At 41.9% G+C, this 17,500-nt stretch overlaps 3 protein-coding genes across 3 annotated transcripts in view; 2 read left to right on the top strand and 1 right to left on the bottom strand.

The window, feature by feature from the left end:
* The window catches only part of ehd4 (EH-domain containing 4), a 26,486-nt gene extending 25,703 nt beyond the window's left edge, over positions 1-783 (bottom strand). Inside the window, exon 1 of the mRNA XM_073482870.1 lies at positions 329-783. Within this exon, the coding sequence (XP_073338971.1) occupies positions 329-558 (230 nt within the window). The 5' untranslated portion in view covers positions 559-783. The remainder of the gene's footprint in view (positions 1-328) is intronic.
* Positions 784-4,638: 3,855 nt separating this feature from the next.
* g2e3 (G2/M-phase specific E3 ubiquitin protein ligase) lies at positions 4,639-11,356 on the top strand. The gene is made up of 16 exons (XM_073482869.1): positions 4,639-4,699; positions 5,269-5,366; positions 5,463-5,564; positions 5,697-5,821; positions 6,641-6,809; positions 7,182-7,288; positions 7,413-7,529; positions 7,699-7,823; positions 7,992-8,103; positions 8,332-8,502; positions 8,590-8,744; positions 8,836-9,020; positions 9,131-9,303; positions 10,121-10,160; positions 10,270-10,441; positions 11,025-11,356. The coding sequence occupies exons 1-16, from the start codon at positions 4,639-4,641 to the stop codon at positions 11,354-11,356; spliced, it is 2,244 nt and encodes a 747-aa protein (XP_073338970.1).
* A 5,003-nt stretch (positions 11,357-16,359) lies between these two features.
* scfd1 (sec1 family domain containing 1) overlaps positions 16,360-17,500 on the top strand; it is a 28,619-nt gene continuing 27,478 nt past the window's right edge. The window contains exon 1 of the mRNA XM_073483886.1: positions 16,360-16,411. Within this exon, the coding sequence (XP_073339987.1) occupies positions 16,381-16,411 (31 nt within the window). The 5' untranslated portion in view covers positions 16,360-16,380. The remainder of the gene's footprint in view (positions 16,412-17,500) is intronic.

The following is a 17,500-nucleotide window of genomic DNA, read 5'->3' as shown; positions in this document are numbered from 1 at the left end:
TTTAGACAGATACAATCCAATACAGATCGGCTCTGGTGGATTTCATGTAAACCGAATTTACGACAAAACACGACGCATTTATTTGACATCTCAGATTACGCGCTGCCTCTTCTGTATCTGCACCTATAATCTCGGGAGCCTTTAATAGGAGGATTTCCCTGTGAGGTCTGGTATTGACACAGTGTAGGGGCTGTAGATTTTAACACCTGATAAAGGTGGTTTTAGCGCATGTGGTGCAGCTCTCTGCCCTCCCAGCACACTTTACAACTATTAACGGTGATTTTACGAGCAGGCTCACGCACGCCCAGCGGGTGGTGGTGGTTGGTACCTGATGAAGGTGGTTTTCCCGGTGGAGTACTGGCCCACCAGCAGCACCATGGGCTTGCTCTGGAAGTCGGCCGGCTCCAGGGCCGGAGAGTGGAAGTCATGGAAGAGGTAGGTCTCCTCCAGCGGCAGCAGCTTCTTGGTGTACAGAGTCTGCAGTCCCTCCGTCACCGTCTGGTACATCTCTCCTTCCTTGTTGCGTCCACCTTGCTCCTTGTTCACCCAGCTGAACATGCTGATCACCCGCTCCGCTCCAACTTCCCTGTTTCGATATTTCCAAATGTTCCGGCTGAAAACAGGCTGCTGATCGCTCAGTGCGTCCTTCAGGCTGACCGGAGGAGTGTGTGTGTTGTGTGTGGGTGTGTGTATGTGTGTGTGTGTGTGTGTGTGTGTGTGTGTGCGTGTGTGTGTGTTTGGCACCTGGGAGTCTCGGCTGCTATGAACACACTGCCCCCTCTGTGTGTGCGTGAGACTGGGTTTGACTGTGTGTTTGTGGTGATGTGACCGCTGCTGGTGCGCCTACCTGCGGGCACCGCCCTTCCCCCTGTGACGCAGCATGGAGCACACACACACACACACACACACACACACACACACACATACACACACACACACACACACACGTTTGTTTATTATTAGAAACAGATACAGCCGCTGACTGTGGGGTCTGTCTCTGAATATGTAACAGTTTCATAATTTGGCAAATTCTGAATGGAGTTCTGAATGGACATCAAATATTTATTTCTTATTCTCAAACAATTCTGGATGACTTTGTGTTTTCAGAGCTTTCGACCAGATCTCGTTTCTTCCTCAGAGGTTGGAGTTGTCATCTATCTATATTTATTTTATATTACACTCTTAACTCGAGGTTCCCTTACTAGACAGTGAGATGTGGCTGAAATTACTTTATTACTTAAGAGACACCTGCTGGAGTTCAACTGGCTGATGAAGACCGTGACATGCGGCTGAAAGCTCAGATAAAACATGAGGGTGAAGCTCTACTTTAGATTTTTTGTGAAAAATAAAAATAAAACACTTGATGTCAGTGAAGAAGACCATGAGATGCAGTTAAAAGCTGCGAAAAAGGCTCAAGTGATCTTAGATCTTGTTATTGTCTTTATGTACATATTGTATTTTCTCATGTGAGTTCACCTGAGTCAGCTCCATTTACCGATGAAGACTGTGAGATGCGGTTAAAAGCCCCAAGAAGTGTGTAAGTGGGCTTTGAGTTGAGATTTTGTTCATTTAGAGCTCATGTTACCATCTCTGTGTCCTGTACCGCCCCCTGCTGGATGGAGCCTGAGCTACACTGTCGCTCTCCTGACTGATTGATGTGCACAACACTTTGTAGGTTAAACTTTTCAAGACCCTTAAAAGAAACTTATGCCAAACCCCACTAATAAATGTATCATATTTAAGACGCTTTTGATATTTTGCAATGTGTCTCATTTTGTCAAGACAGAAACAAAAAATAATAATTTCCTAAAATACAGACTGTATCAGCCAAATTTACCGTAAGACTACATTCATTTGCTTGACATCTCATATTAAGCTCTAACACTTTTTTAAACTTGTTGCTGAGCATGAGATATTAAAAGAGGAAGATTTCCATATGGAGTCTGGCATTAAGTCTTCAGCAAAGATCATGTAGATGCAGAAACTGTGTTCAGGCCTGATAAATGATGGTTTTCCTGCATGTGGTGTAACTCACATCCATCCCAGCCCATTTAACACTGAAACAGTGATGATGTCATCATGATGTAATCGGGTAGTCCGAAGAGGAGGAGGAGGAGGAGGAGGAGGAGGAGGAGGAGTGTGGTGATAAAGGTCTGTTTACATGCAAACAGGAGAGTCTGAGGGTTAAAGTCTAAAGTTCAACAAACTATTCTACTTTTTCATCCAGAGCAACACTTCGGAGTCAAACTCATCCCAGTATGGAAGAACATTTGTGCCGGGAAAAGAGAAAAATACTCACGATAAATCAAAATTAAGTCCAAATCTCTTTCTGCATCAAAATGAAGAGATGGTAATGTAAAGTTTAAGCTTTAAAGAGAAAAGTTGGGAACAATAAAGAATAAAAACACTTATTGTAACAAGAAATTTGATCTTTTAAATAAAAATGATGAGAGAACAAATACATATTTTAGCTTTTAAAGTCAAAATTATAACATTACATAAAAAAGTCATAATAATACTTAATCATATTATTGTTTGTTTTGTATTGTTAATTTTCATCTGCAAAGTAACTAAAGTTTTCAAATAAATAGAGTGGAGAAGAAGTATAAAGTAGCAGAAAATGGGAAAAACTCAAAGTACAGATTGTACTCGTGTTCAGTAATTGGGTAAAAATACTGCTTAATTAAAAGCAAAAGAGTTTGTGAACACTTAAAGGTGCACTTTCTTTGTCTTCATGACTGAATAAACTGAGTAAGCAATTTATACTGTTTTACTTTGTTGATATGTGGCGGACCCTGCCACCTTTCAAGCTTCAAACAGTGTTTCAGTGATTCAAGTCAAGATTATAAGGTAAAAAGTCAAAATTATAAAATAAAAAGTCAAAATTATTATTTAAAAAAGTCAAAAATAATGAAATAAAAAGTCAAGTTATGAGATGAAAAGTCAAAATTATGAGATAGAAAAGTCAAAATGTATCTTATATTCTGCCTTGCTGTGAAAAGATTTTTTATTTTTTATTTTTTATTTAAATAAAGTTAAGAAATGATTTCCACAACATGGTCCTGCTCTGAACTGGCGGTCAGGTTTGGTTCTTCAGAATAACATGTTTCTTTGTAGCTTCTATTTATTATCATCGTCAGTAAAAGTCATTACATTAAGAACCGCATTATTTGTGATAATAATAATGTGGTTGTTCGTGTGTTAATCACCTGAGAGAGGTCACCTGCGAGGTAATAACCAGCCGGCCATGAGGGGGCGCTACAGCAGCAAACCGGATAAAGATCGCAGCAGAACTCCTGCAGCCGCAGAAGAAGAAGAAGCGGAAGCGGAAATGACGTCCTTTTGTTTTGAAAGAGGGAAATTTAAAACTCGACGGCGTTAATCACAAATAAACACAAACTGTCGGAATAAATCTCCACAAAACGACACGAAAATGAGCGAAGCCTGAAACTCTTCAGCGCTGAATGTAAAGTAGGTTCTTCATTTAACGTTTTCCTGACAACCTCTTTTCGCTTGTTGCTGAAGAAAAGTCCGACATTTTCTCCCCCAACGTTTGTTTCATCAGCCTCCGAGGAAGTAAAACTGCACGTCTGTCTTACATTTGATGTTTTATACGTTTTTATCACATTTAGAAAGCTGCTGGTTCAGATATTTATGATAAGCGTGTGTATCATAACGTTAACGTCACTTCGTTGTGTTTAACGTTGTGTCACTTGTCTCAGTTTATACTGAACAGTTGCATAACTAGTTAGATTAGCATAATATTAGCGTAGCTTAGTTTATTTTCTTTTATTCATTCGCTACCATCCAGTTCATCTGAATTTAACTTTCCGGAACCATTTTGATTATGATTAATCGATCCAGCCAAAGCTAATTGAAAATATTGATTATTAGGATTTTCTGTGTTTAATATCACAGTAAACTGAATCTGTTACTGAAAACAAGACATTTAAAAAACTTCCTCTCTCTCTTTTTCTGTTGACGTTTTATAGACCAAACTATTGATTATCACAATATTGTTACCACACTGTTTCTACACAATACAGGTAGTAAAACTATCATAGTTGTACATTTTCTTATTGGAGGTGATAATAATAATATTTACCAAACCGAATTAAAATAATCTTAGTGTATAAATAATTACCTGGCTGTGCACTTTTATACTTCAACCTCCTTCAAATTATTGAAGTTATAAATGTTTACACTGTGCGATATATTTGTTATTTAAATTGAGCTTTTTTATGAATTGTTTAAATGCAATAATTTCAGAAAATGGTTAAAAATTCATAACAAAACAGAAAATCCTCACATTAAAGACACTGATCAGGGATTTTTGCTCAATAAATTTAAAGTTTTATTGGCAACTAGTCGACTAATTGTTTCAGAATGAATTCAAACCCAAAGGCTGTAAATAAATATGTATGTGTAGATTTTTTTTGTACATAATTTTACAAACTTTCTCCCAAAGTGTTTTGATCTCCACTAGAATTTAAAATAAAGTTCCTGCGAGTTTTGACAAATCTGAATTTCAATTGATTTAGTTGCAGTTGGACCCAGCAGGGTGTCTTAATGTTTTTGTGTGGATGAAAAGCTCAATAGATTTGACCTCTGACCCCTGCAGGGTCGCTTCACATCAACATGAAGAAGAAGGCGAGGAGGTTGTCGGGCTCAGACGGCGGCAGCAGCAGCCCGGAGCAGTGTGAGTCATCGACAGCTTCACACGTCTGACTGATTTTCGCATGATCACTATAATCAATGTTTTACTGGAGCTTCTGATGCTGCTGTCTGTTATAGAACAGAACAGGTCAAAGCGAGCAGCACGAAGGTCTTTAATCTGAAATTATAGTTCACGAGCAGTTTGTAATTAAATGTTCCAAAGATGAAGCAGTAATATGTGGAAAGGGAATTGTTAATGTTATAAACATTGTCCAGAGTGATGGAAACACTGACAAAATTACATTTCCCAATATTTGTGACCAAATGCGATAAAAAATAATATTAATGTGGCAAAAGATTGGAGATGACTGTTGGTGCTTTGAGAAGGTATATTCTCAATAAAGTAAAGTAGTACAGAAATTATTATTAGTCAAACATTTCAAGACATCCAGATGATGATGTCTCATATTGTGAATAATTAAATAATAAGTGTATATATATATATATATATATATATATATATATATAATATATATATATATAATATATATATATATATATATATATATATATATATAATCTATGATATTGATATGATGTCCTTCCCTCCAGGCTGTGCCCTCTGCAGGCTCAGTGATGATGATCCGGCCATGTTTGGAGAAAAAGTCACGCTCAAAGAGCACAAATTCTCTGTTCACTACTTATGTTTGGTGAGGCCTTTTCATAGACTTGAGATCATAACACTTAGAACAACCAACATCTGAGTTCTTCACACGAGTTTCTGTGATCATCTGTGTGTGTTTCAGCTGACGTCCTGTGGAGTTTACCAGCGAGGAAAGGAGGACGAGGGCGTCTTTGGTTTCCTGGTGGACGACATCAAACAGGAGATCCGCCGCTCGGCTCGACTGGTGAGAAAATTTTATTTTTATCATCAACACAGAAGAACAACTAGTGAGAAAACCAGTAAGAACCAGACCACTGAAACCCGATTGTGACAATCACCCTTTCTGCTTCTTTTCTGTTTGCTGTGTGTGTTTCAGACGTGCTGCTGCTGTAAGAAGAAGGGAGCGTGTGTCGGCTGCTACGTCAGAAGCTGCAAGAAGATGATCCACTTCCCCTGTGGGAGGAAACAGAAGTTCATCTCTCAGTTCACTGGACTCTTCCCGTGAGTTCTGCTTACAACACATTCAACACTTTAATCATCATCTCTTCAGTCTGAAGAGTATTTGAGACAAAGTAATGCTGAGTTGTGTCTGAAATCACTCCTTTATTCATTTATTTCCAACATGATAAGAACTCAAACTCAAACTCGATAAGTAGTTTGTTGTAAGTAGTAATTTGACATTTCAGGCACGTATGAATCATTTTCATCTTCATTATTTCAAGGTGTCACATAACAAACACATCTTGCAAAATGAAGTATTGTACTTTTTGATTTTTTTGCTCCATTGATCTAAATCTCTGATTGTTACATTTAACTTTTTATTTGCCTTAAAATACAAAATGTTACTTTAAAAATGTTCAAACTTGCCAGTCGGAAAACTTTTGAGGGAATGTAGTCCCAAAGGAAAGGCCTGTCTGACCTCATACAACCCCACATCAAGACACCAGAACTATGAGTGCCTGCAGGTCCTTAAAAAGTCTTGAAAAGCCTTAAATCGTATTTTATAAGCACTGGATCTTAAAAGTCATTAAATAGTCTGAAATTTGAGTTTCTGAGGTCAGATTGTTACAAACCTTTTATCTAATTTCTTTCATCCATCTTGTAATTTCTTGTCTTCTGTGAGAAAATCTTAAAACCGACCGCTGAAAGTAATACTGTCTCTTTACTTTATACATGTACTGACCCGTTGGCAAAATGCAGACTGAGCAAACTCACTCTAATGACCACATATACACTACTCACCCTTATGCTTGCAATGCTTGAATAAGAATAAAGATTTTTTGTCCAAAAAACAGTCTTAGATTGCGTCTTTGTGTCCAGGTCTTTCTGTCCGGATCACAGTCCCACTCAGTCTCTGTGTGTGGGTTCAGACCTCAGTCTGCCTCAGTCCTGCTCCATCTGTCTGGACTCCATCGAGCCCGTCCTTTGCTACTCCATCCTCAAATGTCCGTCCTGCCATGCCAGCTGGTTCCACAGGGACTGTGTGCAGGTACGCTCGCTGTGTCACCGTGGTGTTTATTTTATTAAGTCAGTTGTTTGTGCTGCGTACTAAAGCATCTGCCTACAAAAAACATATTTTCCACCTCACCTTGGTAACATGCAGCCACACAGATGGTTAAACGTCCGGGTTACTGTGGATCATCCACAGACTGCAGACTGTCTGCATTAGTGTTTAAATGATAAGTAGAGCTGCTAGTAAAGTTATGCTGGATGCTGGAATTTTGTGATTTGGATGAACTGACCCATAAAACCAGCAGCAGAGTGTACGGATGGTTAACAGCATGTACATTTATCTACTCTTGTAAGTTTTCAAGCGTGTCAGGTTGTGTAGAGTTGACCATTGTGTGTTTGTGTGTGTCAGCGTCAGGCCCACAGTGCCGGCCTCTTCTTCTTCAGATGCACTCTGTGTAACAACAAGGAGAACTTCCAGGAGGAGATGCTCAGGATGGGAATATACATCCCAGAGAGGTAACATCATCAGTAATGCTAACAGTAAGAGAGACCACAGAAGACAAGGGGATTGTGGGTAGATGGAAACAGAAGTCAGGCAGAACAAAATGTTTTCTAATCCTCCATATGTTCCTATCTGCAGAGATGCCTCATGGGAGTTGGAGGCAAACGCGTATTCAGAGCTGCTGGAGGTTTATACGCGCTGTGACGCTCTTACCTGCCTCTGCAATGACGGACGCACACACTCCGCCAAGACCGGGTACGAGATTTCTTTCACTTCCTTCACAATCTAAATACAGATTCCACTCATAAGATGAGGTCACATGTGAAACGGTTCGCTTTAGCGGTGCAGAGAAATATTAGGAATTTAACAAGCCTAAAGCTCCTGTGATGCTGAGTCTGTGGAGGACCCTTCTTGTTTGTTTCAGTTGGTTTGAGGTGATTCGCTGCCGGCTGTGTGGATCTGGAGGGACTCACAGGAAGTGTTCGGGGCTGAAGCTGGACACCAGAGACTGGGCCTGCAGTGACTGTCAACAGGCTACAGACGGGAAAGGTCTGAGTCACTGATAGACGGACTGATCCGCTGGTTTATGACTCTGCTCTGAGTTCTATCATAATTATTTATAAACACAACATAATCCACATCATTTAGGATTACCGTCTTTATTATTTGAAGTTATTGATATTGTTTAAGTATGCTGTATGTGCTTGTCCTCTGCAGCCTCCCTGGTCGCGTCTCCTCAGGGAGGTCAGAGGAGGAGTCTGCTTTCTAAACGCCACCTGTCCTCCAGCCACACCCCCATCAGCTGTAAGAGGACAAACCTAACGCACCTGTCCTCCTTCCACACCCCCATCAGCTGTAAGAGGTACACAGATCTCACACGCCTGTCCTCCATCAGCCGTACTTAAACCTCTCTTACCTGGTTCAGTTACTGGACAAAACACACCTGTGTGGTTACCTGCTTTATCACGAGGCTGCTCCTGAAATTGAGAGGAATAAAAAAGCAGGAATGATCCTTTAAACTTGACTGACATTTAGATGAAATCTCTTTCTGTGTCAGGCCGTCGTTACCTGTTGCATGTGGATCACCTAAAGAGGTCCTGCAGGCGTTGGTGCCTCAGCTCCTCCCCCTCAGTGTCCAGGTGGAGGTGAGTGGGGATCGGGCTCTGGCTGCCGGTGTGGAGCTGGTGAGGAGGGCCGACTTCGACCCCACACACACTCTGTCTGTCAGGTGAGTGGACGACAAACTTCATCATCTTCATTTTCATCTGGTCGTTTTCATTTGTCTCCTCTCATCAACTCTGCCGTATCTGACCAGGTTCAAAGATTACAGACGGACTTCATTTCCCAGCAGCCTCCAGGACAGCAACACAGCCAGGCAGTATTTCCTGAAGCTGCTGGTGCAGCAGATTGAGGACTCTGTGGTGTTTGAAGGTCCAGACGGATCCAAAAACCTGGCGCTGGACTCCCAGGGTATCAATCAATATTCAGTTTTTTTGCCATTTCATTTTTCATCGACCTCAGTTTCGTTTCCTGTCCTAATGACTCTCGTGTGTGCGTGTAGCTCTGCGGGACGACCTGTACTTTGACGTCGGCTGCCTGCTCGCTCTCTCTCTGGTTCACGGCGGTCCTCCTGTCAGCTTCTTCTCTCGCACTCTCTACCAGTGTCTCTTCAACTACCCACCCAACCAGCCGCTCACCGTCACACACATGACCCCCAACACACACTTCAGTCGCCAAGTCAGCAGGGTGAGTGATGAACGTTTTAGTCTTTACCGCACAAAGTAACAATAACAGCACTAGAGATTATGATTCATTTATAATCAGAGGTTTGATATTGATTGTTTGTCTGATTTTAGATCGCAGAGGCGAAGTCTTTGGACGAGCTGAAAGAAGTCATGGCGGCCAGTTGGGAGTACTTGGAGCTGGCCGGCTGCAACCAACCAATCAGCAGCCTTGAGGAGAGAGAGGCTCTGGTGGAGAATCTGGTCAGCTTCACTCTGATCACCAGGATGCAGCTGCCACTGCAGAGGTACACACACGTTTATTGATGCTTTAAATGTGGTGCAAAATTTGACTCAAATAACCAGGGATAGTGTTAAATCACAGTAGAGTTTGGTCGATTAAAATATGACCGGACTGGACTAGTAATACTGAAGTTCACCACTAGATGTCAAACAAGACTCAGCCGCTCCCAAGAGGAACAAAATGAGAGTCTGTGATTGAGTGTAGCAGCACTACAGTCCATCAGGGCAACTGTGACACGTCGCCTTTTCATTTCTCACAACAACAAACGATCAAAACAACAACGTTTAAAATGTTTGTTTCCTGAATGGAGTTCAGATCGATCGGAGCTATGCTGTGCTGAGACATATTTCCATGACTGACCAGGTAGTCTGACTTCCTCGCTCACTTTCCTCCACACCAGCTCCTTTTCTGTCCTGTCTCAGTACAGTAGATGTGTCATCGTACAGCTCATAGATCTCGTCTCATCATTGACTTTGTATGTAATCAAGATGCAGAAAAGATGACGCATCATTTCAAGTTGTCACGTATGTGAATAAACTTTCCACAACACGTTCCTGATGTTTCACAATAAAAGCCTTTCAGAGTTTCTGTCTGTTGAAGGGCTTTTAGTGTGAACATGCTGCGTACAAAAGCGGACAGCTGGTTTAGTTGGTCTGCACAAAATCTAACTGGTTGACGTTCGTACGCTGCATCGGAAACCTGCCCAACCCTTAATTACTGTACTGTTAAGGCATCATAGTCACGATGAATCTTTCTGTATTTGTGCTGTTTATTTGACACTCTGTGTTTAAAGATCCTGACTGTATTAACTCCTCCTGCAGGTTTCGGGAGGGTCTGCAGACGCTGGGAGTTTTTGATCAGGTGATTGAAGTTTTCTGTTATCTCCGTATTAACACACTGAAGGTTTATCAGACAGCACAACGTGAGACGGGACAGTTTATCACAGCATCGGTCCTTTAATCTGATCCAGGTGCAGCTCTACCCGTCGGCGTTCTGCACTGTTTTCTGTGAGGCGGCGGTTCGACTCACGGCTCAGGCGGTCAGTCGGCTCTTCACCGTCAACTTCTCACAGCAGGAGGACAAACTGAACCGAGAGACGGCCGTCATCAGCTTCTGGAGACACTTCCTGCTGGAGTGTGAAGGTACGGGAGGTTTATTATATATTATTTATTATGTGATGAAACCATCCACACAGCAGAAATATGAGTTTTTAAATGTAAACGTTAAATTAGACGTGAGATTTAAAAAAGATTCTGTTTTCTCTGTAAAAACAGGCTTTTTAAAGTCTTTTGTTAGTTTTAGTTGAACTGACACTTGAACATGAAGAGATTTAATAAATTTAGATGAGTGAGAGGCCTTTTACAAGGAATACATAAATGCTTTTAATGTTCAATTTAGTTTAAAATGACCATAAAATATTTATGATCAAGTATTTACTTGTAAAAGTAATCAGAACTGATAAAACAAGTTTAATTTCCAATTCCAAGTTGGGCCGCGTTATTCTTAAGTTTGGGAATGTGAATTTAGATTATTCAGCTTTTCGGTTGTAAAATCAATTATCAAACACATGAAAAGCCGTTTGAAGGTCGACCGTTCCTCAAATCAGCAGCTCAGAGCAGGAAGGATGGAAGCTGAACAGGGACAAACATGTCAAAGCTGTGAGGACTACAAAATAATTTCTGAAAACAAATGTTCACACTGATAAACTCCTCGTCTCCTCCTCAGTTGGTCGGAGCTCCATCTCTCTGCAGGACCTCCTTCGTTTTGCCACAGGAGCTGGGGAGGTCCCAGCGGCTGGCCTCCTCCCTCCTCCCTCCATGTCCTTCCTCCACCCCATCATCTCCTCCCCACCAGGAGTCGAGCAGGAGGAGGGAGGAGGAGGAGGAGGAGGAGGAGGAGCGGGAGGGGAGGTGTTTCAGGACGAGGGGCTCTTCCCTCAGAGGGAGCCCGGCTCCAAACACCTCCTCCTGCCCGTCACCTCCTCCTACCAGGCCTTCAAGAGCTCCATGGAGCAGGCCATCAGTCACCATGTGCACCTCCTCCCTACAGAGAGTTAGAGGAGGAGAACTCTGATCTTTCTACAGGTAGAAATCAGTTGAGAGGAGCTGTTTTCTATAATGTTTCTTATTTTACATACTGAGACACATTCAGAAGTTCTGTCAGAGGTTTTTTATATCAAGGTAGCTGTTAGATTACTGCTGTGTACCGAGCAGAGCTGATTTAAAGGAACAGTTCACCCTGAAATCTAAACTCAGTCATCATCTCCTCCCTCCATGATGATGAAAGTCAGCTGAAGACTCGTAGTCCACAAAACATTTCTGGAGCTTCACAGTAAAACAGAGTTGCTGTAGAAAACTTAAAAACATGATTTTTCTAAGTTAAGTACAGACGATTATCACTCATTGATCCTCACATGTGCAGAACTTGCCTTAGAAACTTCATGTTTTTAAGTTTTCTTCAGTGTCACAGTGATCCAGTGACGGTCGTCTGTACATCCACAGGTTCACTGCTAACAGGAAGTGCTAACAGCTAATTCAGCAAAGTTTTAATGGAGTTTTGAAGCATTTCTTTTTTTGGTATATTTTCCGTCTTTAAATCATCTCCAGCTGCTTCAGCTGTTCAGCAGAACGCTGCAACTCTGTTTTACTGTGAAGCTCCAGAAATGTTCTGTGGACTACGAGACTTCACCTGACTTTCATCAACACGGAGGGAGGAGATGATGACTGGATTTTACTTTTTGGCCGAACTGTTCCTTTAATATATTGTTACCGCCCGTCTCTGATTTTGTTTTTATGATTTCTTCATCAGTGAGGTTCAGTTTTATTGGTCAGGTTCAGACTGCTGTTTGTTATCATCAACAAATCCTTCATGTTCAGACTCAAACCAACAACATGTTGGTCCATCTCTTAATGCGGTCTGACTTCCTGTCTGTGGCTCATTGGTTCCTACTGAAATCTTTAAAAAACACAAATATCTTGTTTTGTAGTTTGGTGTAGTTTTCCTACACCTAACCCTAACCCTAACCCTAATGATATAATGATACAGAGAAGAAAACTCAAATGATGAACATCCTTTAACTCTGACCGACGTGTTGAACGTGGACACTTGAGGTGTGTTCAGGTGTCTTTTTACTCACTAACGAAGCTGATGAGTAAAATATTTTCAGAGCAAAGCCAAAGCAAAAACCTTAAACTCATTCTTAAACCTTTTTTTAAAATCTTGAAACCTTGAAACTTTCTTTTCCAGCTTCAACGTGATGTAATGAAAATCTTTGTTTCCAGTTTAAAAACGATGGTGCTGGTTTTATAACTTTGTCTTTAAGAGCTACTTTTTTATTTACTCATATTTTTGTTGTATATAAGATCGCATTTAAAGATGCTGAGATTTTCTGTTTGTGCTTTTCTATCTTGTTTGTTGTGTTTTTGTTCTTTCTTTAAAATTTTTTATTGAAAAAGGGTGAAATGTCACTGATCAGATTTTAAGGAACATGTTTCAATCTGACACTGTTTGGTTTTTTATGTCAGACTTTTCACTCGTTACTGTGTTTATTCTCAGAACTGTGAAAGAAACTACAGACATGCTGGCTTCTGGTTGGCTCAGATACATAATTTGATCAAATTAAATGTTCTTGTTGAAGATTAGACTTCCTACCTCCAAACCTTTGTTTTCTCAAAGCAGTAATGATTAAAAAAATAAATAAAAATAACATTTGGTAGATAAAATTACAGGAACCTCATAATTTGCACCCTAAAACGGAGTCAAATGAGTAAATTAAAGCTGGAGTTTGTAGAATATGTGAAAAACGTATGAGACTGGGATGGAAACAACCGCGCTCCCCCCTCCCCTCCCTGTTTGACTCCGTAGCTCCTCCCCGTCTTTTGCCTGAATTCTCGTGGACGTGTGCGACTGTGGCGCTTGAAATATTCACGTGGGAACTTTTCTGTCATACACTTGCCGTGGCCGAATTACAGATAAGAAAGTATTTTACCTTTCTCTCGTGATAGAGACCGACAACAATTATTTCTTGCTAACGTCTCAGCATGACATAGCCTTCATGTCTGGCACTAATAACGCCACGATATTTGTCATACTGACGTGATACTTATACAGCATAACCTAATGACAACAGCAACACTTATATATCACGGGGAAGAGGTGTGAATGCTAAGAATAAAACAACGTATAACGCTAAAGTAAACAATTACCCCCACATGCACGGACTATCGGAGACAACCACTTTATTCAGACACTTCTTTCTTTTCACCGCAACCTGAAAATAAATAACTGTCACATCCATATTTACACGGCACACGTCCTCTGTATGTCGTGTATATATAACGCTACTGACAATACATTTGACGTTGACCTTGGCTCTGCCACTGCACCTTCACCACCGATGGAAGGTGAACCCGCATCGACTTTGGTCGAGCAACCAATAGGAAGGCCCAAAACAGCTTGCTCTGTTAAATGAACTGTGATTGGCTGAACACTGCCGTCACGGCACTGATTTTTTTAAAGCCTGAATACAGAGCCGAGAGGAGACACAGAGGTCCAGTGTTCTGTCATAACACTGTGAATTACAATATGCTGAAAGGTTATTATTGATTTTTGACCAAATGATGCCAGAAATAACTTACACACTCCAGCTTTAATGGATTGTGATATTAATGACTTCAACTGATGATCTCCACATCTTTATGGGGTAATAACACCTGAGATCTTACTGCAGAGGCCACATCTGTATTTTTCACAGTAATTGAAATAAAGCCTTTCTTCTTTCTTCTTCTGATTTCTTTCTCTGCGTTGGTGGATATCTATCGAACATTATATATTTCCTTTTATATCCGTTGTAACTTGTTGTATCTGTTCTGTGTTTCCTTCCTGTTTGCTTGTTTGTGCTCGTTTTCAGATATGACCTTTCCTTTTGTTGTTGTGGATCATAAAAGCAGAAACAAACCATTTTGTTGTCCTGATTTCTTTAACTTTAAATAACCGAACGCAAAGAAATACAGCTTAATGTGCTTCTTTGACTTCCTGACTGATATTTATCTGCTCAGAGTCAATTTTAAACATTTATTTATACAGGGAACTTAAATCAACAGCATGCAAACACACATGTGCACTAGTCAAACTGTTATGGGACTATAAAATAATAATTTTATACATGCAATATGTAATTTCTGTAGGTCTCTTGGAGTCACATTAGATTCTGCTCTGATGCAGCAGTGATCCGTGGAGGTGACCTCCATTGTCAGGTGTAAATGTATGCAGAGTGAGACCTCTGTAATTTGACCTCCTTTCTAACTGTTAGTACAATTGACATATAGATTCTTTATATATAGTCATGGGATAGTATTGTATGTATGCTTCCTGGTTTTTGAAAACTGTGGCAGAGTGAGACCTCCTCATCCTTCCCCCTCTCTGACTGATTGTTGGTTTCTGGAAACATTGCCAGAATGAGACCTCTTTTTCGTTCCCTCCTCTTTGATAGTGCTTGTTGGTTTCTGGAAACACTGGCAGAGTGAGACCTCTTCATCCTCCCCTTCTCTCTGCTTGATAGTGCTTGTTGGTTTCTGGAAACACTGGCAGAGTGAGACCTCTTCATCCTTCCCCTTCTCTCTGACTGATAGTGCTTGTTGGTTTCTGGAAACATTGGCAGAGTGAGACCTCTTCATCCTTCCCTTCTCTTTGACTGACAGTAGTGTGTTTGCTTGTTGGTTTCTGGAAACATTGGCAGAGTGAGACCTCTTTTTCATTGCCTCCTCTTTGATAGTGCTTGTTGGTTTCTGGAAACAATGGCAGAGTGAGACCTCTTCAACCTTCCCCTCCTCTCTGACTGATTGTTGGTTTCTGGAAACATTGCCAGAGTGAGACCTCTTTTTCATTGCCTCCTCTTTGATAGTGCTTGTTGGTTTCTGGAAACACTGGCAGAGTGAGACCTCTTCATCCTCCCCTTCTCTCTGATTGATAGTGCTTGTTGGTTTCTGGAAACACTGGCAGAGTGAGACCTCTTCATCCTTCCCCTTCTCTCTGACTGATAGTGCTTGTTGGTTTCTGGAAACATTGGCAGAGTGAGACCTCTTCATCCTTCCCTTCTCTTTGACTGACAGTAGTGTGTTTGCTTGTTGGTTTCTGGAAACATTGGCAGAGTGAGACCTCTTTTTCATTGCCTCCACTTTGATAGTGCTTGTTGGTTTCTGGAAACAATGGCAGAGTGAGACCTCTTCAACCTTCCCCTCCTCTCTGACTGATTGTTGGTTTCTGGAAACATTGCCAGAGTGAGACCTCTTTTTCATTGCCTCCTCTTTGATAGTGCTTGTTGGTTTCTGGAAACATTGCCAGAGTGAGACCTCTTTTTCATTGCCTCCTCTTTGATAGCGCTTGTTGGTTTCTGGAAACACTGGCAGAGTGAGACCTCTTCATCCTTCCCCTCCTCTCTGACTGACAGTTGGTTTCTGGAAACATTGGCAGAGTGAGACCTCTCCAAACTTCCCCTCCTCTCTGACTGACAGTTGGTTTCTGGAAACATTGGCAGAGTGAGACCTCTCCAAACTTCCCCTCCTCTCTGACTGACAGTTGGTTTCTGGAAACATTGGCAGAGTGAGACCTCTTCACCCTTCCCCTCCTCTCTGACTGACAGTTGGTTTCTGGAAACATTGGCAGAGTGAGACCTCTCCAAACTTCCCCTCCTCTCTGACTGACAGTTGGTTTCTGGAAACATTGGCAGAGTGAGACCTCTTCACCCTTCCCCTCCTCTCTGACTGACAGTTGGTTTCTGGAAACATTGGCAGAGTGAGACGTCTCCAAACTTCCCCTCCTCTCTGACTGACAGTTGGTTTCTGGAAACATTGGCAGAGTGAGACCTCTCCAAACTTCCCCTCCTCTCTGACTGACAGTTGGTTTCTGGAAACATTGGCAGAGTGAGGCCTCTCCAAACTTCCCCTCCTCTCTGACTGACAGTTGGTTTCTGGAAACATTGGCAGAGTGAGACCTCTCCTTCTTCCCCTCCTCTCTGGTGCTCATATCGCGCCGGGCTGCTGCCACGTCATCAGCCGCTCCGTCACCACTAACAACATCAAACATGGCGGCGTCCGTCCGGGAGAAGCAGACAGGTTCGTCAAACTGATTTTTCTTCTTTAAAGCTTCTTTTCGGCGGCGCACAGCGGCGATAACCGGCTGCAGGGAGTTCAAACGACACTGAGTCTGTCGGAGGAGATTTTTTCAGGACTGTCATCCTGATAAACAGCTAACTAACCGCTCTTTATCTCCGTGTAGCCGCTGGTTGAGCTGATAATTAGCGGATGTTTCAGTTTCACTACAGTCTTCACATTTAACCACACAGATTAGTTAATTAACCAGGCTGTTAACCAGCTAGTTGACGGGAGACTGAGCCAGCTGCTTAGCTTGTTAGCTACCGGTGCTGTTAGCTCTCTAACGCCAGTGTTAGCTAGGTTAAGCTAGCTTACCGCTATCGGTGAAGAAATCTGTCATTTTCTGTGATAACTTGTGTTTTATCGTGTCTCCTGAAGCTGCAGCGCCTGGCTGCGCTGAGCGGACTGGTTTCAGAAAATATCCCGATGAGCTTGTTGCTTCACTGTAAACTGAATAATTTCACACCGATCCTGAGAAAAGAACTTCAGTCCATATTTTACACAGAACTCTTGTAAAGGGTCAAAGTTCTGGTGACAGAAGTACTCAGAGAAGTGGAAGTAACGTAGTAACGTATCAGCTAAAGTTGTGAATCATTTCTTTAATAAGCTTCATCAAAATACTGCTGAAGAATCTGCTGCCAAACAGCAACTAAACAAACAACTCTACTCAGTTATCAGGACCAGGACCAGAACCAGGACCAGGACCAGGACCAGAACCACCAGCAGTTATTTCATATGCTGACAGGTGGCTCAGTGTGTTTTCACTGGGACCCAGATGCACTGCTCTGTGTGCACAGGCATCAGTGTTGGGTTTGTTTTCGGGGCCAGAACCTGGTTTTGGGACACAGTTCTGAGCGGGAATACCAGAATCAGCTTCTGGATGATAAATAAATGGGGGGGGGGGGGGGGGGGGGGGGCTGGTGACTGTGGTCTCTCAGCTGGGCTGAAGAATTAACAGAACTTCCCTCAACTACAACAAAATGGGGCAGCAAAGAAATCTGAGCAGGACCCAAACAGACCCGAGTTTCTGGACGAGGTCCGCAGAGTGTC

Source organism: Pagrus major, chromosome 16, assembly GCF_040436345.1.
Source record: "Pagrus major chromosome 16, Pma_NU_1.0".
NCBI lineage: Eukaryota > Metazoa > Chordata > Actinopteri > Spariformes > Sparidae > Pagrus > Pagrus major.
The sequence above is the reverse complement of the archived record's forward strand: the minus strand, read 5'-3'. Positions and strand labels throughout refer to the sequence as shown.

Coding starts and splice junctions, on each gene's coding strand:
- g2e3 (XM_073482869.1), top strand. CDS start 4,639: ATGAAGAAGAAGGCGAGGAGGTTGTCGGGCTCAGACGGCGGCAGCAGC. Junction 7,289..7,412: donor GGAATATACATCCCAGAGAG/GTAACATCATCA, acceptor TCCTATCTGCAG/AGATGCCTCATGGGAGTTGG. Junction 9,021..9,130: donor TCAGTCGCCAAGTCAGCAGG/GTGAGTGATGAA, acceptor GTCTGATTTTAG/ATCGCAGAGGCGAAGTCTTT.